The 21,807-nt window shown below is 45.6% G+C and overlaps 2 protein-coding genes across 5 annotated transcripts; one reads left to right on the plus strand and one right to left on the minus strand.

Annotated features, from left to right (window-relative positions):
• Positions 1-278: 278 nt before the first annotated feature.
• LOC124045694 (protein LSM14 homolog B-like) lies at positions 279-5,552 on the minus strand. 4 transcript variants are annotated; one of them, XM_046365228.1, is made up of 9 exons: positions 5,100-5,552; positions 3,921-4,813; positions 3,443-3,606; positions 2,673-2,805; positions 2,346-2,534; positions 1,917-1,994; positions 1,613-1,774; positions 1,197-1,335; positions 279-1,065 (listed from the first exon to the last, which is right to left on the minus strand). In XM_046365228.1, the coding sequence occupies exons 2-9, from the start codon at positions 4,039-4,041 to the stop codon at positions 918-920; spliced, it is 1,134 nt and encodes a 377-aa protein (XP_046221184.1). In that variant the 5' UTR covers positions 4,042-4,813; positions 5,100-5,552; the 3' UTR covers positions 279-917. The 4 variants fall into 4 exon arrangements, with proteins under 4 accessions (XP_046221184.1, XP_046221186.1, XP_046221185.1 ...); XM_046365230.1 differs by lacking the exon at positions 5,100-5,552 and having other exon boundaries at positions 279-799; positions 907-1,065; positions 3,921-5,073; XM_046365229.1 differs by lacking the exon at positions 5,100-5,552 and having other exon boundaries at positions 279-799; positions 911-1,065; positions 3,921-5,072.
• LOC124045428 (transcription initiation factor TFIID subunit 4-like) lies at positions 5,163-16,180 on the plus strand. The gene is made up of 17 exons (XM_046364718.1): positions 5,163-5,394; positions 5,546-5,880; positions 6,063-6,339; positions 8,241-8,389; positions 8,481-8,606; positions 8,699-8,827; positions 8,917-9,039; positions 9,159-9,248; positions 9,373-9,615; positions 10,083-10,218; positions 11,919-12,033; positions 12,175-12,344; positions 12,437-12,567; positions 12,834-12,959; positions 13,075-13,131; positions 13,335-13,454; positions 14,184-16,180. The coding sequence occupies exons 1-17, from the start codon at positions 5,163-5,165 to the stop codon at positions 14,346-14,348; spliced, it is 2,724 nt and encodes a 907-aa protein (XP_046220674.1). The 3' UTR covers positions 14,349-16,180.
• The last annotated feature ends 5,627 nt before the right edge of the window (positions 16,181-21,807 follow it).

Raw genomic sequence — 21,807 nt, forward strand, 5'->3', positions numbered from 1 at the left:
CGGCATAAACACCCGATTTGACTAATCAGCAGACTATTGTTTGGTTGAATCAGGTAGGCTATGGTAGTGCTGGTAGACTCCAGTGCTCAAGGTACTGGGTGTTAAGACTAAAACAAAATGCTCCCTCCCTGGGAGTCCCAATGGAATGGATTGAGAAACAATGGTGCCCGAATGGATCACATGCATTCTTAAGATTTTACCTTATTCTTGCAATGCAAAATATCTGCATTTAAAAACTACAACATCCACCTAGTATCATTGAACAGAGAACAAGTGAATAAGCAATTTCCCATGTTTATTTGCGTTGTAACAATTGAACACTTACTTTCTCAAAATGATAAGAACAAACCAATACATGGGAATTCAATATTTTTAGCAGACATGGTCTGTTTTAATTAAGTTAAGTAATATTTACAATATCATGAAGTATTTTACCCTCACCAGTTTCACCTTCAAATTGATCCCTTGAACAGTTTAGGAAGTTTGCATGTCATCCATTTATCCGAATACAGAAAAGGATGAAAAGCACAAGCAAATTCAAAACAATGTCAAAAGCCAAAATGTACCTTAGGCTCAAAGAAAATAAAGAAAAAGCAATGCATTTCACTTCTCATATACTTATTCAGGTGTGGGGTCCCAAGAGTAAAAATAAATTCTCATTACAAAACACTTCATGATGGCAGAGAAAAATAATGGAATGCAAAATGTTACATTTTGGTTAACTACAAAAACAAAAGTACATACACAACCAACCACAGTGGCAATTCATGCACAAGGTAACCCAAGCGTCAAACGAGGCCTGCAGGGTTAAAAAAATTATATATATATATACTACTAGACTTGCCTGGTTAGACTCTAATCACAAGCAATATATACCCAGGCTTTTGAATAAACATGCGTCCTTACTCACTTGACCCTCACAGCCTCCCAGTTCGCTGGGAGGGCCGGCGCTGTGCGGACCCTAGCCCTCTGCGGCCGCGGTAGCCCCCACGGAACCTCAGGAAGCTACCAGGAACCCCAAAGGTCTCAACGTTCAGCTTCCTCTCCTCCGCCCTGGTAGTGCGTCTGGGTCATAGTGTAACATGATTAGACACGCAGAGATTAGTCAGATCTTCATAAGCATTTTGTGACACATGAAATTGACAGCACAATAGATAGTCATGTTCAGAGCACATCTATAAAATAAACATGGTCACCTGGATTTATGGTCTGATGAGATGTTGTCAAAGAAGGATTTGGCCTTGTCATAGTAGCACTTGGGCCCAAATGGATCCCTCTCCACTGTCTTCTCACCAGTGTCTACTTCTGGTTTCTCCTTCCCTTCATCCTGTGTTTCTAGTGAAGATGCAAGCATGGACGAACAATGAACAAAATCATGGTTCTGAAATGCTTGCACATGATACCAAATCATATTTTGGGAGGATACATTTCCGCCAGAGTTATAAGTCCCCTTTTTGCATTACTTTCCCCACTCAGTGATGGCCAAATCATGAGCTAATGGTTGCCTAATGCATGATCACAGTCATGGTCAAATTGCCACATTCCTGCAACTATAGTACAAAGCACAAAGGCCCATTGGTCACAGACATGTGGTTATTTTAATGCAACCAACCTTTGATGTTCAACTTGTCCTGCATCTCCCGCTCTAGCGCTTCCTTGTCGAACTGGGCATTTGCAGAATCAAAGTCGAAGTCTGACTCAAACTTGAGGGTGCTGGGCATGGAGCTCTTCACAAGGAGCTGGCCCCGATTACGATTCCTGGGCCTACGAGCTCCTGCAGGACAAAAATGGAAAGAATGACAAGTCATTCATTCTAAGGTATGAGAAATTCTATAACAAAATGGTTTACTATACAACCATCCAGAGCAAATTAGATAATGTCCCTGGCCCAAGAGCTAAAAACAGGAGGGGGTCACCTGGTCTCCTCCTTGGTGGTGGCCTGTTCTCATCATTGGCTTGGGAAGTTGTACACCGAAGCTGTACATCGGAGCCACCTGATGGTAGAAAACTAGTTGCAAATCACATTACATAGTCCGTTTTACAGTATGAACGCATGTTTTTCCACAGGCGTAATTTTTTATTACATCTACAACTTAACCAGAACAAACAAGTGAAATGACATCAGTTAAATTCAAAATCAGCCATTATGCCAATGTATACTATGGGAAGTAATGCATCTTCTACAATGCAAAAGCTGAACACACATTCAGGTCCTTTCTATTTTTCATATTCTACAATGCATTTCTTTATCCTTATTTTACAAGCATAAAGTAAATAGAGGAAATCCCCCCCATATCAGCCTGAAGTACCACCAGCTCATCCCGGCTTGCTCCCAGTCTGCTTACTGCCTGGTCCAGAACCTCTCTGGGGCTGTGGGCTCCCTCGTGCAGCTCGCTGCATGGGCCTACTGGTCTCCCTGCGCTGCTCCTGAGACAGACTCTGGCCTTTCTTCTGCCCTGTCTCATCTAGAGGCACAGTCTGGACAGCCTGCTCCACCATAGGACCCCTTCTCACTTGAGGGCCATGAGTTCCACCTGAGTAGAATAGGACCAAGAGGGAGGTTATATATCATCATTGGAAACAAGCACCCGATAATGGATTTTATCATTAAAATGAATAGTGTTGCAACATGAATCATCTCCATCAGTTCCCAGTCTTATTCACTGACTCACCCAAACCAAGGGCTGCAGCATACTGCTGGTTGAGTAGATAGTTTGCTGCTAGCTGGTTATACGATGGGATCCTGTAGGGACTGATTGGTCCTGGAGTTGGATTATAGGAGGACGCTGAGGTGCTGAGTGATGACTGAACCCCACCAAAACAAGGAAAGAATACAGCAAATGAATAAATAATTTACTCGAAACACTGATATTATGGACGGGCTCATGGCATAGCCATTGATCATGACTCAATTACATTACACATAAATCATTGGACGAAGACGTTTTCTGTAGGGGGAGTTTTGTTAACTAAGATCCCCGATGCTCAATCTGAACATTAACGTGTCGCTTGCGGTACAGTATTGGAAGCAGAAGGACGTTAGCTTTCATTACACAACACCGATAAATACTTTAAAAAGTAAAAACGTTTAAATTGATAAACACCCAAGGGCTAGTGTTCCCAAATTGCCATAGCTCCATAATACAACGTTTGTTTACGGAAAACAGAAGACAAGCGACTACCTTTGCTAATTAGCGTGTTCCAAACACCTTTGTGTAAACCAACTCTGGAAATGTGGTGGAAGTGTAGTTTTGTTGGATGGAGGCTTCCCTTGATGAAATGGCCATATGTTTCAAAAGCAGTATCGCAAGCGATGATTGGCGTTTCTTAATGCTAAAACACAGCGTCCGTACTGTAGTTCACACTAGGCAGTCTTGGGCGAAGCTAATGGTTGAGAAGGCAGAATGTCGCTTAGAGTGAGAGGGAGGCATAGCCAGCCTACCTGCACAATGGCAGTGTCCTGGGGCAGGCCATGGTGGGATTTTGGAGGCTCACACAATGAGATGTCTTTGATATCACTTCCTCTGAATATGATGTACTCATAGACGTCGTCTTTGGGAGGGGTTGGCCTGTCTGTGGGTCGGCCCTCTGATCCAAATGACTTCACTGCATATGAACAAGAAAACAATCATGGAAGGTCATTGACAGTCCAAAGCAGATGTTTTACTATGCAATCCATTGACATCTGTACACACAAACTATCCGGTACAAAATACAACAGTAGGCCTAAGTGACCATATTGAAACTTTACTTTCACATCCCACTGCTCGCATTGTCTGTGTTTAAAGTATGGGCTCCATCACCTATTTGTAATGCCACATGTGATCACAATCCCTTATTTTAGGAGCAAACAGGTCTTCTTTGACTCCAACTGCCGTCTGAGAGTGGATATGCTCTCTTTGGCCGCTCGCATAATTTACCTTTTGTCAACACCACTGTCGAATTCACGGTATCGATGGTGTATAAGATGCCCTCATACCGATTTAGAGCTTTGGAAATCAAACCGATTTTACTGCCGATATAAGGAGTCCCGACGCTCATGGTGGCTGGTGAACTAATGGCAACAAGTAATCGTCAAGTAGCCTAATTAATCTCTGCGTTGTATTTTAAATGTGATTCACATGACAGCAAGGTAATATGCGGCTCATTAGAGGGAATTTATGGACCATCACTCCAAGGTGAGCCATGGGCCACGCCTTCTCATTTACAAGTGCACCTGTGCCTCAAGGGGTCATGGTTGGATTGCATTTGCTGAAGAGTTATAAAAGTTAATTGGAACTTAATCAACTATACTCTATATGTAACAGTTATTGATGGCATATATGCATATTGGCTAAGTGTCGTTGCAAATATGCCGAGTTCATGCAATTTCGTTCTATAATATTTATTGTAGCCCATAAACTAGGCTACAAAGCCTAACTAGGCTAAATATCAATAGGCTAATCAAAACAAATGTACAATATGACCGAAACCAATAAATATATGATAATTGTATAGGCCTATAATGTTTTTATTCAACTTTATTAAAATTACATTTAGCCTACACATTCTCTCTCGAGCGCATTATTGAGGCAATAGCACCAGCATACCAAGTGAAAGTTAAAATATCACATGTACATCAATCTCTAACGTATGAATAGGCTACCGTTACATGTCCGCAGTAAAACAAAGTAAATGACAGATGCTATTGTCCTGCATATGTGTCAGTGTTTGTCAGTGGGCACGAAGCTGGTTGTCCAGTTCTGACAGTCGGCAGCGAGCGCTCGACCAGCGCCCTCGTGCGGGCGGTGACAGCAGCTGTAGGACAGACCGCCTGAAAAACAACGCAGCCATTTTGAGTCGAGAATAAAAGCTCAAAGAAAGCCACTGCATTTCCTCTATAATGATTCAAAATAGTAACAAAACTCGGTAACATAATCGATGTGTGTGGTTCGTTTCCATTTGGAAACGCTAGCCGCACAACTACCAAATGCAACCCTGTCTGTACTGTCGTCCCAATTTTTTCGCCCGTGCTATATCGCATCCTGCTGCGATTCCTTAAATGTAATTTATAACAATTCATCCCAAACTGTAAATCTAACAATAACCAATCAGAGCACCCTGGAATCCGATGTGAGTGACGGAGTATCCAATCGGTGCATGCGTCTCACGACCGAGTAAAGATGGCGGCGGGCTCCGATTTACTGGATGATGTTTTCTTCAACACAGAGGTGGACGAGAAAGTAGTTAGTGATCTAGTTGGGTCTTTGGAGTCTGAGCTCACGGGATCGGGTCGTGGAAAGTCTTCAGTTAGGGTCCAGGCTGCAGCAAATCACATTGACAACTCAGCTGTAGGTCGCAATTCCAATTTCCAGGACAGCGAAATGGGACTTTCACAAGAGCTTGCTAAACCAGGTAAAATAGATTACTGGTTAACGTTAGTTTATTCTGGTCACGTTTTTCTGTTTTTGTCTCTTTTAGCCAAACAATTTGACAACTTGCTTATCTAGCTACACATGTTCAATTGATAGATATTCCCATCCCTCATCTGTTTCCTCTTTTGTAGGGACTGGCGTGCCAGGGGGGGTCATTAATAGTAGGAGGTCCCAGGGTTCAACCATGTATGCTGCGGTCGGGACAACGGCGGTGGGATCGAGCATGACAGCCGGGCACAGTCCGAGCAAGACTGGGGCAGTCAGTGGTGTGATAACGGAGGTTCCCGATTACGGAGCTGGGACCAGAAAAACTGGGGCGGCTGGTGTACAAACCTTAAATGGAAGGAGCGTTGCGATAAACTCTCATAATTCAGGAAGTGTTGCTGCTTTGGTGAACTCGGCAAGCAGCACTGTGCCCGCCGTCGCGGTTGTCAACAACGGACCGAGCTCCGTAGTCAAAGGAAACGTAGTCTTACCCTCAACTTCCAGCACAGTCATTCAAACACCTCTTATGCACAATGCTGTCACTTCAACTGTGATATCGTCTCAGCAGTCTGTTCTAAACAGTGTGCCCACTGTCACGCTCGTGAGGCCGCCTATGCAACCCCTCGGAACAGTCACCGCGCAGAGCGGGAGTAATAATACGGTTCTGATACGATCTGTCAACGTTGCCCACCCTGCAAGTTCAGAAGCCCAAATCAACACATTGGAGTCTCCAAAAAGACCAGACAAACGACTTCAGAAGTGACCGGCCCCTGTGTTATAGGTAAAAGCCTGGTTTTGCAAAATGTGAGGACCTCCATCCCATCGACCATTGCAGCCTGTCCTGGTGGGATAAAGGCGATCGCGCCACAGGTGTTCTCCCCGAGACTTCCGCAACCCCAACAAAATGCTTCAAACATCCAAAACATTCAGCTCCCTCCAGGTAACTTTAATTCTCAGGTGTTTTGACGTAGTAGTAGCCAGTTAGGGAGAAGTCAGCATTAGTGGGCCATTTCTTTGAGGGTACTGTAACTGTACTATAATTTTGCAGCCCAGTCCCAACACATGTTATTTTATTTTTTTTGCTGAATGTGTTCTGTGCATGAAAACATGGTTTTGCTGAATGTGTTCTGTGCATGAAAACATGGTTTTGCTGAATGTGTTCTGTGCATGAAAACATGGTTTTGCTGAATGTGTTCTGTGCATGAAAACATGGTTTTGGTGAGTGTGACATCGTTGTGGTATTTGTGTGTGATTAGGTTTCTCAGATGGAGAGACCAGATGAAACATATGCCCTGCCATTTTGTCAACTATAATTCAACAATCTAGCTTTTCATGTTAAAGTTAATATTTACTGCTAGTGTTTTGAAATATAATAACCATTCACGTAAATAGTTATAATATTTATGACAATCTGATGTATAGTGGTGTCCCACTGTTTGGATAGTGGGACAGGGACATTTTCAGCTATTAAAATGCACAAAATAAACGTTTTAATCAAATTTAAATGTAAATTCACTCATTGGATATTCTAAAATACATTGAAATATATTCTTTTAGTTGTTCCTAACATCTGTAAATGGATTCTAGATGTTATGTAGCACATAAACAGCATAGGGTGATGATGGATAGAATTAGCAGGAAAGAGAGTAGGAAAGGAAAGAAAGGACAGTGACATGGGAAAGGGAGGATAGAAAAGAGGCACCATTTTGGAAAGGGACAGTGGGGGGTAAAGCTGTGATGTCTCTGTTAGATTTTTCACCAAGAGCTTGGAGTGTTCCCAAATACATTTTCCAAGGGCATTGAGAGGGTCTAGTCGAAGGTTGTCTTTAACTTCATTTTTTTATACAGATGGTGTGTTTTCTATAAGCCTCTACAAAGTATAATTGATGATTTCACAAGTGCCAGGTGCTGTGGGCCACTGTGTTCTTAATGAGAAAATAGTGTCCCACTTCATCTACTAAAGTGTCCCACTAGCATTGAAAGACTCTTCATCAAAAGTAGGGCTCTGGTTTTGTTTTAGGGGATGTAGCATCCACTGAATAATAAATGGTTAACTTGTTTTATCATTAAAATGTAGATAAGACATTCATTAATTTAAATAAACATTGCTTGAGTAGGGGTACACTGATTTTGACTGTCTACATGGTAATCTACCAAAAAGTGTCCCACTAAAGCTGACTTCACCCTATGTCAGTTAGCCACAGTGGAGAGAGGCTACAATGTATTTTGCGGGCAGCTAAAAAACTCTCTGTGAAACAGAAACTTTGTTGCAAACTTGTAGTTAACATTTGGAGATGTCATATCAGCTACAGTTGCCATCGCTGCTGCACCTTTGGTTTGTTTATTAGACAAAACTCCTTGTGCATGTGTGTGCGTGTGTGTTTTGCTGTCAGTTGTTTATGCTCCACGAGGACATTGACCTGTGGGAACGTTCTATTGATTCTGTCTACTTGTGTCGTCTGTAAAATCACACACAGGCTACCCTGGCACACATACAATGGACTGATTTGATCAATAGCCACGCTGACACCATAGCACATTATGTAATGTAGTTGCATGCATGTGGCACATTTTCTGTGGGAGTTGCATGTCTCACAGGTTCTGGCTAACAATGCTAGCTCTCGTTAAACTCTCCACTGAGAGCTGAATGTTTTTTGTTGTGACAATAAAAAAGGTACTTTTCTGCCAAGAGTGGCAAACACTGTATTTTCTAACCAAACAAAGTGTTTCCATAGTTATTATTAAGATATTTAACGTTATTTGTATTGAGTAAGTGTCTGTCTGTCGATCTATATCCCCTGTTTTGACTTTTTACCCCTGACCCCTCCATGCCCTGTGTAGGCATGGTGCTGGTACGCAGTGAGAGTGGGCAGCTTCTGATGATCCACCAGCAGACCCTGGCCCAGATGCAATCCCAGTCCCAGAGCGCCATGACCCCACGGGCAGCCACCCCCACCAGCACTCCCCCTGTCCAGATCACTTCTGTACAGGTGCACACACACACTAATCATATCTTGCCTACAGGGATGGAGAGATCGCAGTGTGAACCCCTGAACCCTTGTCCTCTCCTCTGTCCTGCAGGCTCCAGGGACGCCCATGATGTCCCGTCAGGTGACCCCCACCACCACCATCACTAAGCAGGGCTCCACGGCCCAGACCACTGTCCAGGCCACCACCACCCTCCAGAGGCCTCCTGTACTACAACAGGTAGGTACACAACTCATTCCCCTCTTCAATTCTCTTCAATCTCCCCCTTAGTCTCATTTCATACCCTGCTTCCTCTTTCCCACCTCGTACAGAACACCATTATGCTGGGTGGAGCGGCCGCCACCTCAGGTCAGGCTCCAGTGCAGCCTTGCTCGGCAGCAGTCACCCATAGAGCAGGGACCCCTGGGACACCAGGTGCCCCCACGGTCGTTTCTACCATGGTGAGACAACATTCATCTCCCTCCTTCCAACATTTATCTACTCCTAAATAGTCATGCAGTGGTCCTAACTTGTGTATATGTGTGTTTAGGAGATCCTGGAGAATGTGAAGAAGTGTAAGAACTTCCTGTCCACGCTGATCAAACTGGCATCCAGCGGGAAGCAGTCGTCTGAGACCACAGCCAACGTCAAGGAGTTAGTCAAGAGCCTGCTGGTACACCTTTCTATCTGTCTGGCCATCTGTCTGGCCATATGTGTCGGTCTCTTGCATTCACTCCCACTATTTTTCTCACTTTATCTTTCTATGTTGTCTGTTTTTTTCTACCACCACAGGAGAGTAAGATCGAAGCGGAGGACTTCACCAGTCGGTTATACCGGGAGCTCAACTCCTCTCCTCAGCCATATCTCGTGCCTTTCCTCAAGGTGAGACTGATGGCTGTTCCCTTATCTAATGTAGCTAGCTATACACTCAAATAAATACAAGTGGCCAACGATGCAATATACTGTAGATGAGAGAATGATTTGTGCTCTTCCTTCCCATCTCCAGAGGAGTCTTCCTGCACTGCGTCAAATGACCCCAGACTCGGCAGCCTTCATCCAGCAGAGCCAGCTGCCTCACACTGGCGCCCAGGCTGCTGCCCCCTCCAAGGCCTTGACTGCTGCGGTGCTGGGGGGCACGTCCACGGCACAGAACTCCCGTCTCAACAGTAGTAGCCCTGGGGCCAAGGGGACCATGCACCAGTCTCCTGTCATCAGCCTGGCCCAGACACCTCATAGCAAGCCTGGCCTGGTATACTATATCCTAATGATACTCCACTCAGTGTTTCCTCTGTTGTATGGGTAGGGTGCCTTGTTGTTTTAATGTAATGGGAAGTCTATATGACTGTATGTTATGTTGAGGGATGACCCCAAGTGTATCGCCTGATTACGCGTCCACCATAGTTGGTGGAAACATGCTGGAAAGGACTATGTGAAAAGGAAATACCCGAGCCTGCACAGTAAGGTTCAGGTCTGCACTCTTTCTTTCTCTCTGGCCTCTCTCGCTTTCTCTCTGTTTTCTCTCTCTCTCTCTGTTTTTTCTCTCTCTCTCTGGTCGCTCTCTCTCTGGTCTCACTCTCTATGGCCTCTCTCGCTTTCTCTCTCTGTTTTCTCTCTCTCTGTTTTCTCTCTCTCTCTCTCTCTCTCTGGTCGCTTTCTCTCTCTCTGGTCTCACTCTCTATGGCCTCTCTCTGCCCCTCTCTGTCTCTGTGTGTGTAGATGGTGCCTCAGCAGCAGGGGGCAATGGGGAGGCCTCAGGTGACTCTGGCCCAGTCACCCATGGTTACGCTCCGAGGCCAACCCCACAGTCACATCATCATGGGGCAGCCGCAGGTGGTCAGACAGCTTCAGACAGGTGTGTGTGTGTTTTGTATTTTCTGTGTCCTTTCTTATCCCATTACAATCTTAGCCCTGTCGAAGCCGGGGGCGTGGGGGGAGTATTCAGAAATGTGAAAAGTATTCAGACCCATTGACCTTCTCCACATTCTGTTACGTTAGTCTTTTTCAGAAGTATTCAGACTGTTTATTCAGTACTTTGACACACCTTTGCCAGCGATTACAGCCTCGAGTCTTCTTGGGTATGACACTACAAGCTTGGGACACCTGTATTTGAGGAGTTTCTCCCATTCTTCTCTGCCATTTCTTTCAAGCTTTGTTAGGTTAGATGGGGAACGTCGCTGCACAGCTATTTTTAGGTCTCTCCAGAGATGTTCGATCAGGTTCAAGTCCAGTCTCCGGCTAGGCCACTCAGTTTTATTGAGGAGATGGTTGTCCTTCTGGAAGGTTCTTCCATCTCCACAGAGGAACTCTGGAGCTCTGTCAGAGTGACCATCGGGTTCTTGGTCACCTCCCTGACCAAGGCCCTTCTCCCCTGATTGCTCAGTTTGGCCGGGCAACCAACTCTAGGAAGAGTCTTGGTGGTTCCAAACTTCTTCCATTTAAGAATGATGAAGGCCACTGTGTTCTTGGTGACCTTCAGTTCAGCAGAAATGTTTTGGTACCCTTCCCCATATCTGTGCCTTGACATAATCCTGTCTCGGAGCTCTATGGACAATTCCTTCGACCTCATGGCTTGGTTTTGCTTTGTCATTATGGGGGATATTGTGTACAGATTGATGAGGAAAACAGTTAATTTAATCAATTTTAGAATAAGGCTCGAACGTAACAAAATGTGGAAAAAGTCCAGGGGTCTGAATATTTCAGAATGCTCTTTATACTTCCATTCATTTTTTCAACTGGTACGAGGGACCTTCAGATGTGTCTTGTGAAGCAATGCTAATTAGGTTTTCGCTGGGGCCAGACATTGACTCTCTGCATTTTGCCTGTGTGTTTGATGCATGTGTTTGTGTACTTGTCATAGATGAACATTCTAATAGAAATATAATTTATACAAAAGATAAAATATACTATGGGCCTAATAGTACTTTGTATTACCTGATTCATTGTATTATTTAATGCTTTGATACCATCGCTGTAGAATGTGATACGACACCTGTGCAGGATTGGATCTTTCCTGTGTGAGGTATTTTTCCCACTGGGCTGTGAGGCTCTGGGACAAAGACACACAGTGTGAACAATGCCAGTTAGCAGTGTCCATGATCGAAGGCGACAGACAGAAAGAAGTGTACTGGTTCTGTCTGTGGCCAGCTGCTATTAGCTAGTGGAGATGGCAGTAATATGATAAGTGCTGCTGCTGTGGGTGTGTATGTGTGTCCGGTGTCCTCCTGGCTTGCCTTGCTGGCTTCACTGACCGAGGACTATATTGAAACACTTCCCCTTGTGACATATGTATATAACTGCATGCTATATTGATGGATGGGGTTTTGAGGGACCCATGGAAAGCTCTCCATCTGTGAAATGTGTTCTTCCGCCATCTCTCTTCCTCTTGACATCCGCTTCTCTTTTCAGCTCTACCAAGAAAAAGTGAATGATTTATTACTGAGTTATGATATACAATGTGAAAGGGTTGGGAGGTTAAATAAAAATATAGTGTCTCTGTTATGTAACTGCCCCCTCACGTTCTCCTGCTCTCTCTCCGTCTCTTCCCTCTCTCAGTTCCTGTAGTGAAGCAGGCTCTAGCACCAGGAGCCAAGGTAACACTGGGGCCCCAGTCTATGCTCTCTGTAGTACTGAAGAACAGGCAGAAGGAGGCAGGCGGAGGAACCTTCAAACAAACACACATATACACACACACACACACACACACACACACACACACACTCATAATAGACATACATGTCCAAATCAGATGATTTTGGAATTCTTCAAGTGAAAATGAGGCCTTATAAACAGTTTCTCTCCCTCCATTCAGGGATGATGATGATATAAATGACGTGGCCTCTATGGCTGGAGTCAACCTATCAGAGGAGAGTGCCCGCATTCTGGCAACCAACTCTGAGCTGGTCGGCATGGTGACTCGCTCTTGTAAAGACGAGGCCTTCCTCTTCACCTCCTCACTAACCCAGAGAGTACATGAGATAGGTGAGACACACACAACACACACACACACACACACACACACACATTCTGTACCTAAAATCTATGACATCTCCTGTCCTCTTGTGTTGTAACAGGCGGGAGGTTAGGGGTGACTGACCTGGGGCCGGAGGTGATCAGCTACGTGTCCCATGCAACACAGCATCGGCTGCAGAACCTGCTGGAGAAATTGACGGTGGTGGCGCAGCAGAAAAGCATCACCTTCAAGGTGAATGAACACAGCTTCTGTGGGTGTTTGTGTGGAAGAGGTTCACGAGTAAAGTTATTTCATGAGCTATTTAAGTTGTATATATATTTAGTCAAAACCAGTTTGTTATTTGGTATTTGATCTTCACTGGCGCTCATTGCAACAGTTTTGCAAAAAGTGCTGAAATAATTTGATGATGCCAGTGATAATATCTGATTGAACCATTTTACCCTTGTAATTCATTTATCTTTCCACTCTCCCTCCATCTCTCTCTCGCTCTCCTTCAGGAGGAGGATAAGTGTGAACAGGTGAGTGACGTGCGAGCACAGCTGAAGTTCTTTGAGCAGCTGGATCAGATGGAGAAACAGAGGAAGGAGGAGCAGGAGAGAGAGATCCTGATGAAGGCAGCTAAGGTAACTAACTCTCCACCAGAGGCAGTAATGTATAGGTGTTTATGCCATCTAGTGGTCATATACTACAAGTGCTAGTAGTGTTGATACTGAATACTGTGCCTCTTTCTTCCCCCAGTCTCGATCACGACAAGAGGACCCAGAGCAGCTTCGGCTTAAACAGAAGGCTAAAGAGGTAAGAGTACAGGCTGGTGTAGCTGTATACATGGTGTGTGTAACATGTTGTATGTGAATGAATTGTAGTGTTTCTCATACTCTTTGTGTGTCAATATGTTCATTTATAGTGGGTGCCGGTATGTGTGGTCATGTGTCTGTCTTCAGGCAAAGTAGTCTTGTGTTGTAATGCCTGTTCCCTCTCTCTGTGTGTGTGTGGTCTAGATGCAGCAGCAGGAGCTGAATCAGATCAGGCAGACGGAGGCCAACATGACGGCCCTGGCAGCCATCGGCCCCAGGAAGAAAAGGAAAATGAACTCCCCTGTCAGCGGAACCGGGGCTGAGGTAGAGTACCATAACCAAACATAGACTTCTACTCTGGGCTAGATCATTGACTCCTGATCAATTACATTCATTTATAAAGCCCTTCTTACATCAGCTGATGTCATAAAGTGCTGTACAGAAACCCGAACCAGGCTATGAGGGGTGGCCAGGCCTCTTCTGGCTGTGCCGGGTGAAGATTATAACAGAACATGGCCCAAATGTTCATAGATGACCAGCATGGTCAAATAATAATAATCACAGTGGTTGTATAGGGTGCAACAGGTCAGCACCTCAGGAGTAAATGCTGTCTCTAGAGAGTTTAAAACGGCAGGTCTGGGATAAGGTCAGGGTTCCATAGCCGCAGGCAGAACAGTTGAAACTGGAGTAGCAGCATGCCCAGGTGGACTGGGGACAGCAAGGAGTCATCAGGACAGGTAATCATGAGGCATGATCCTCAGGCTCAGGGAGAGAGAGGGGGGGAGAGAGAAAATATATACTTAAATTCACACAGGACACCGGATAAGGCAGGAGAAATATTCCAGATATAACAGACTGTCTCTAGCCCCCCGACACACACTATTGCAGCATAAATACTGGAGGATGAGACAGTATCCTAATGGATATTAACAAAGAAAATAATGCTTTTTAGATGATAGCACCCTATCATACACATATTTTTGAAGATCAAATGGACTTTACTTCCTCTATCTTCCCCCACCTCTCTCTCCCCTTTTTCCTCTTTCTCTTCAGGACATGTGCTCTGGTCCCTCTCCGTCAGGTGGGTACAGTAGCGGAGGCTCCAGGCCTCAGCGCCAGCGCATCACCCGGGTTAACCTCAGGGACCTGCTCTTCTGTCTGGAAAATGAGCGGGACACCAGCCGCTCACACCTGCTCTATAAAGGCCTCCTCAAATAACACAGGGAGACCGGACATGCCCAATAATGCTTTTCTAAGGGACAAGAAATGAATGAGACTAACCAAGTCACTCACCTCCCTAACAGACAGAGACCAGCCACTCCCTATAGCACCTCCCCTAGAGACAAGAACAACCAATAGCACCTCCCTCAAAGGGCAAGATAGACCAGCTACCCTTGATGGTACCGTCTCTTCTTCTGTGCTCTCCTAGAATCATGACCTCCTAGACTAGAGGAGAGACCAATGACACCTGGAAAATGAATCATCAGCTGAACCCTACACTCCCTCCTCAAGAGAGACCAGGCTGTTGCAGCTGTGAAACAATGAGTTGTTGGGACTGACCTATCAAACTAGCTCTTCTGGCCTTCTTCGCGATTGCCTGATCCCTCCTGATGACCCAGTTGGACATGACTTCAACAAGGCCACCAGGAGAGATCTGCCAATAAAGTTGGAAGTCCCACCTAGTTGACCACATTAAAATGGTGGATGCCCCCAATGGCGCTGCCTATGCTAATACGGCCTTTTGTCCACTAGAGGCCTCAATCATTCTCTATGTTAGAGACCTGCTACTTGCAACCAGGTCCCTTCCCATACACTCCTCTGGAGGGGAAATGCTCTTATTTGTGAGGTCTCCTTTGGGTCTGGAAATATCCTCATGTTTTGCAGTAAGGACATGCATTAGCTTTTCCATCCTTTAACCTCATGCAATATATGATTAGACATTCTTTAGAAAGATCCCCAGCTAGGGGACTTTTTAACATGTTTAACCAACAAATGTATAAACCTGCAGGAGTAACGTCAAATACCTGACGATACAGAGACTGTGCATTTTGTTGAGGAGACGTTTTATTTTTCCTATTTTCTAGTCATTCATTCTCGTGCTCTTTTACGGACTGAGGATTATTTTAATTTGACTGGTATTCCTCTTCCACCGAGCTGCCTTGCAGCCATAATAAGCCATATTAATCATACATCTCTAACTCTCCACCTCTGACAGAACTCCTTCTCAATCAGTCAATTTTCCACAGAGATTTTAGACTCGTTTGATTTCTGCTTTAGCGTCTCTTCCCAGGTGCTTGTGTGTTGGACTTTGTTTTTAGTCACTTATAATGATTATTTATTTTGTCAGCATGTCTGTTGATAATAATTTTGTACATGTATATGCCTACATGAAAACATACACACAAACACATCCTATGGAAGCAGTCGGTAAATTGAAGTTTTTTATCAGTAGACCGTGTGAAGAAATTGATATACAATATATATATATATTTTTTCAGAGGAGTAATGTAAAACAATTTACATTAATTAATTGATGCAACAATGAAAAGTGAGACTGATGCAAAGTTGGCAATGGATAGCGTTTATGATTGAAGGGAGGCCATTACTAGCTGCCATGGTGATGTGGGATGGAATGCAGAATATGGTATACAGAAATCACCCCCCGAACGATCCGTTTTTTAATCAAGCAGTCGGTCAGAAGCATACACCCACTTTCTGTGTATTCTTTGTATTTCTTAGCGCACATACTAATTGGTTGGTTGTTAAGCTTTTGGATGGTATTGATGAAACCTTTGACTGTACATATTTTTCAATACCGTAGCCCCTAGCAGCTGTTCCGCTTCTGTCCCTTTATCCATGTTCTATCAGAGAACTGGTTTTAGTGAAAAACCTGAAGCAGATTACTTCTTATTAAGATCTTGTACATTTTGCACAGCCACTTGTTAATATGTAAATATTCTAAGTGAAAGAATGTTTTTTTAATTGCAATTGTTTTATAGATGATTGAGAGAGAATGATCTCCTTCATTAAAATGTAAAATAGTGCCACAACCTATCGGTGGATCTTGCCAATGCCTGTGTGTTTTGTAGTTTGTCTTATACAGTGGTTATCAACTTTATTAGCCCAAAGACAGATGGGCTCCAATGATGTAGCTATGATGAATGATTTACATTTGAATTAATATAGTTCCTGAGTTGAAGTGCATAATTCTTCCACCTGAGGGCACTATTTTGTCACAATCTCTATGTCCCTCAAACAGAGCGAGGCAGCATCAGGCAGAAAACCAAATGAATTAGCTTTGTGTCTTTGGGAGTGAGACCGATCTCACCTGTATCTATGTGGACGTGATCCAAGTCAATGCCGCCAAAGTCACACACGTGTGAATGGAGTTCACGAAGTGAAAATCTTTTGGGGGAGTATTTTAAGATGCTACAATGTTTCAAAGCTGTCAAAGTATTGGAGTGGCCATCACAAAGCCTTGACCGCTGTAGCCTGGTCCTTCTGTAGCTCAGTTGGTAGAGCATGGCGCTTGTAACGCCAGGGTAGTGGGTTCGATTCCCGGGACCACACATACGTAGAATGTATGCACACATGACTGTAAGTCACTTTGGATAAAAGCGTCTGCTAAATGGCATATTATTATTATTAATTCCACCCCTGCATATGGCTCTATCAGTACAGCAGCCTTTGGTGCATACCGTCAGTTTCCAAACTCTCCCCTTAGCTCAGCAACAGATATGAGTTGAGAATGCCAGACTGATAAGAGATTTTATGAGCAACACTAGCTAGCCAAACAGCACCAGGAGTCATGTCTCTGGCTGTGCTCTGGCTCCAGTGACTGAGAATGCAGACTGTTGATCTTTACGTACACACCACTGGGTTACTACAGACACTCAGACACACACAGTTGGGCAGCTCATTGAGGGCTCACAGTAAAGCGTACAGAGTCATGTCCCTGTTTCAGATAGTGTGGATATTAGGCTTATGGAGTTTGTTTCTGTTCACTCTGCAGACACAGTAGATTCCTGTGAATCCCTGTGTCTTCACCCAGTCTATATCCCATACTTGGGCAGCATCGCAAGTCTACCCAAATACTTAGTTGAAGTTGGAAGTTTAGATACACCTTAGCCAAATACATTTCAACTCAGTTTTAAACAATTCCTAACATTTAATCAGAGTACAAAAATCCCTGTTTTAGGTCAGTTAGGATCACCACTTTATTTTAAGAATGTGAAATGTCAGAATAATATTAGAGTGATTTATTTCAGCTTTTTTTCTTTCATCTCATTCCCAGTGGGTCAGAAGTTTACATACACTTGATTAGTATTTAGTAGCATTGCCTTTAAATTGTTTAACTTGGGTCAAATGTTTCGGGAGCCTTCCACAAGCTTCCCACAATAAGTTGGGTGAATTTTGTCCCATTCCTCTTGACAGAGCTGGTGTAACTGAGTCAAGTTTGCAGACCTTGATCGTACACGCTTTTTCAGTTCTACATTTTCTATGGGATTGAGGTCAAGGCTTTGTGATGGCCACTCCAATACTTTGACTTTGTTGTCCTTAAGCCATTTTGCATCAACTTTGGAAGTATGCTTGGGGTCATTGTTCTCTTGGAAGACCCATTTGCGACCAAGCTTTGACTTCCTGACTGATGTCTTGAGATGTTGCTTCAATATATCCACAATTTTCTCTCCTCATGATGCAGTCTTTTGTGAAGTGCACCAGGCCCTCCTGCAACAAAGCACCCCCACAACATGATGCTGCCACGCCCGTGCTTCACGGTTGGGATGATGTTCTTCGGCTTGCAAGCATCCCCATTCCTATAAACATAACGATTGTCATTATGGCAAAACAGTTCTATTTTTGTTTCATCAGACCAGAGGACATTTCTCCAAAAAGTACGACCTTTGTCCCCATGTGCAGTTGCAAACTGTAGTCTGGCTTTTTTATGGTGGTTTTTGAGCTCTGGATAAGAGCGTCTGCTAAATGACTTAAATGTAAATGTAATGAGCAGTGGCTTCTTCCTTGCTGAGCGGCCTTTCAGGTTATGTCGATATAGGACTGGTTTTACTGTGGAAATGGATACTTTTTTACCTGTTTCCTCCAGCATCTTCACAGGGTCCTTTGCTGCTGTTCTGGGATTGATTTGCACTTTTCACACCAAAGTACATTCATCTCTAGGAGACAGAACGCATCTCATTACATTTACATTTAAGTCATTTAGCAGACGCTCTTATCCAGAGCGACTTACAAATTGGTGCATTCACCTTATGACATCCAGTGGGACAGTCACTTAACAATAGTGCATCTAAAACTTAGGGGGGGTGGGGTGAGAGGGATTACTTAACCTATCCTAGGTATTCCTTAAAGAGGTGGGGTTTCAGGTGTCTCCGGAAGGTGGTGATTGACTCCGCTGTCCTGGCGTCGTGAGGGAGTTTGTTCCACCATTGGGGGGCCAGGGCAGCGAACAGTTTTGACTGGGCTGAGCGGGAGCTGTACTTCCTCAGTGGTAGGGAGGCGAGCAGGCCAGAGGTGGATGAACGCAGTGCCCTTGTTTGGGTGTAGGGCCTGATCAGAGCCTGGAGGTACTGAGGTGCCGTTCCCCTCACAGCTCCGTAGGCAAGCACCATGGTCTTGTAGCGGATGCGAGCTTCAACTGGAAGCCAGTGGAGAGAACGGAGGAGCGGGGTGACGTGAGAGAACTTGGGAAGGTTGAACACCAGACGGGCTGCGGCGTTCTGGATGAGTTGAAGGGGTTTAATGGCACAGGCAGGGAGCCCAGCCAACAGCGAGTTGCAGTAATCCAGACGGGAGATGACAAGTGCCTGGATTAGGACCTGCGCCGCTTCCTGTGTGAGGCAGGGTCGTACTCTGCGGATGTTGTAGAGCATGAACCTACAGGAACGGGCCACCGCCTTGATGTTAGTTGAGAACGACAGGGTGTTGTCCAGGATCACGCCAAGGTTCTTGGCGCTCTGGGAGGAGGACACAATGGAGTTGTCAACCGTGATGGCGAGATCATGGAACGGGCAGTCCTTCCCCGGGAGGAAGAGCAGCTCCGTCTTGCCGAGGTTCAGCTTGAGGTGGTGATCCGTCATCCACACTGATATGTCTGCCAGACATGCAGAGATGCGATTCGCCACCTGGTCATCAGAAGGGGGAAAGGAGAAGATTAATTGTGTGTCGTCTGCATAGCAATGATAAGAGAGACCATGTGAGGTTATGACAGAGCCAAGTGACTTGGTGTATAGCGAGAATAGGAGAGGGCCAAGAACAGAGCCCTGGGGGACACCAGTGGTGAGAGCGCGTGGTGAGGAGACAGATTCTCGCCACGCCACCTGGTAGGAGCGACCTGTCAGGTAGGACGCAATCCAAGCGTGGGCCGCGCCGGAGATGCCCAACTCGGAGAGGGTGGAGAGGAGAATCTGATGGTTCACAGTATCGAAGGCAGCCGATAGATCTAGAAGGATGAGAGCAGAGGAGAGAGAGTTAGCTTTAGCAGTGCGGAGCGCCTCCGTGATACAGAGGAGAGCAGTCTTAGTTGAATGACTAGTCTTGAAACCTGACTGATTTGGATCAAGAAGGTCATTCAGAGAGAGATAGCGGGAGAGCTGGCCAAGGACGGCACGTTCAAGAGTTTTGGAGAGAAAAGAAAGGGATACTGGTCTGTAATTGTTGACATCGGAGGGATCGAGTGTAGGTTTTTTCAGAAGGGGTGCAACTCTCGCTCTCTTGAAGACGGAAGGGACATAGCCAACGGTCAGGGATGAGTTGATGAGCGAGGTGAGGTAAGGGAGAAGGTCTCCGGAAATGGTCTGGAGAAGAGAGGAGGGGATAGGGTCAAGCGGGCAGGTTGTTGGGCGGCCGGCCGTCACAAGACGCGAGATTTCATCTGGAGAGAGAGGGGAGAAAGAGGTCAGAGCACAGGGTAGGGCAGTGTGAGCAGAACCAGCGGTGTCGTTTGACTTAGCAAACGAGGATCGGATGTCGTCGACCTTCTTTTCAAAATGGTTGACGAAGTCATCTGCAGAGAGGGAGGAGGGGGGGGAGGGGGCGGAGGATTCAGGAGGGAGGAGAAGGTGGCAAAGAGCTTCCTAGGGTTAGAGGCAGATGCTTGGAATTTAGCGTGGTAGAAAGTGGCTTTAGCAGCAGAGACAGAGGAGGAAAATGTAGAGAGGAGGGAGTGAAAGGATGCCAGGTCCGCAGGGAGGCGAGTTTTCCTCCATTTCCGCTCGGCTGCCCGGAGCCCTGTTCTGTGAGCTCGCAATGAGTCATCGAGCCACGGAGCGGGAGGGGAGGACCGAGCCGGCCTGGAGGATAGGGGACATAGAGAGTCAAGGGATGCAGAGAGGGAGGAGAGGAGGGTTGAGGAGGCAGAATCAGGAGATAGGTGGGAGAAGGTTTGAGCGGAGGGAAGAGATGATAGGATGGAAGAGGAGAGAGTAGCGGGGGAGAGAGAGCGAAGGTTGGGACGGCGCGATACCAACCGAGTAGGGGCAGTGTGGGAGGTGTTGGATGAGAGCGAGAGGGAAAAGGATACAAGGCAGTGGTCGGAGACTTGGAGGGGAGTTGCAATGAGGTTAGTGGAAGAACAGTATCTAGTAAAGATGAGGTCGAGCGTATTGCCTGCCTTGTGAGTAGGGGGGGAAGGTGAGAGGGTGAGGTCAAAAGAGGAGAGGAGTGGAAAGAAGGAGGCAGAGAGGAAAGAGTCAAAGGTAGACGTGGGGAGGTTAAAGTCGCCCAGAACTGTGAGAGGTGAGCCGTCCTCAGGAAAGGAGCTTATCAAGGCATCAAGCTCATTGATGAACTCTCCGAGGGAACCTGGAGGGCGATAAATGATAAGGATGTTAAGCTTGAAAGGGCTAGTAACTGTGACAGCATGGAATTCAAAGGAGGCGATAGACAGATGGGTAAGGGGAGAAAGAATGACCACTTGGGAGAGATGAGGATCCCGGTGCCACCACCCCGCTGACCAGACGCTCTCGGGGTGTGCGAGAACACGTGGGCGGACGAAGAGAGAGCAGTAGGAGTAGCAGTATTGTCTGTGGTGATCCATGTTTCCGTCAGTGCCAAGAAGTCGAGGGACTGGAGGGAGGCATAGGCTGAGATGAACTCTGCCTTGTTGACCGCAGATTGGCAGTTCCAGAGGCTACCGGAGACCTGGAACTCCACGTGGGTCGTGCGCGCTGGGACCACCAGAGTAGGGTGGCCGCGGCCACGCGGTGAGGAGCGTTTGTATGGTCTGTGCAGAGAGGAGAGAACAGGGATAAACAGACACATAGTTGACAGGCTACAGAAGAGGCTACGCTAATGCAAAGGAGATTGGAATGACAAGTGGACTACACGTCTCGAATGTTCAGAAAGTTAAGCTACGTAGCAAGAATCTTATTGACTAAAATGATTAAAATGATACAGTACTGCTGAAGTAGGCCAGCTGGCAGTGGGTGCGTTGTTGACACTACACTAATCAAGTCGTTCCGTTGAGTGTAATAGTTTCTGCAGTGTTGCTATTCGGGGGCTAGCAGGCTAGCTAGCAGTGTTGTTTACGTTACGTTGCGTTAAAAGAACGACAATAGATGGCTAGCGAACCTAGAAAATCGCTCTAGACTACACAATTATCTTTGATACAAAGACGGCTATGTAGCTAGCTAAGTAGCTAGCTACGATCAAACAAATCAAA

The sequence above is a fragment of the Oncorhynchus gorbuscha genome, linkage group LG10 (genome assembly GCF_021184085.1).
Source record: "Oncorhynchus gorbuscha isolate QuinsamMale2020 ecotype Even-year linkage group LG10, OgorEven_v1.0, whole genome shotgun sequence".
NCBI lineage: Eukaryota > Metazoa > Chordata > Actinopteri > Salmoniformes > Salmonidae > Oncorhynchus > Oncorhynchus gorbuscha.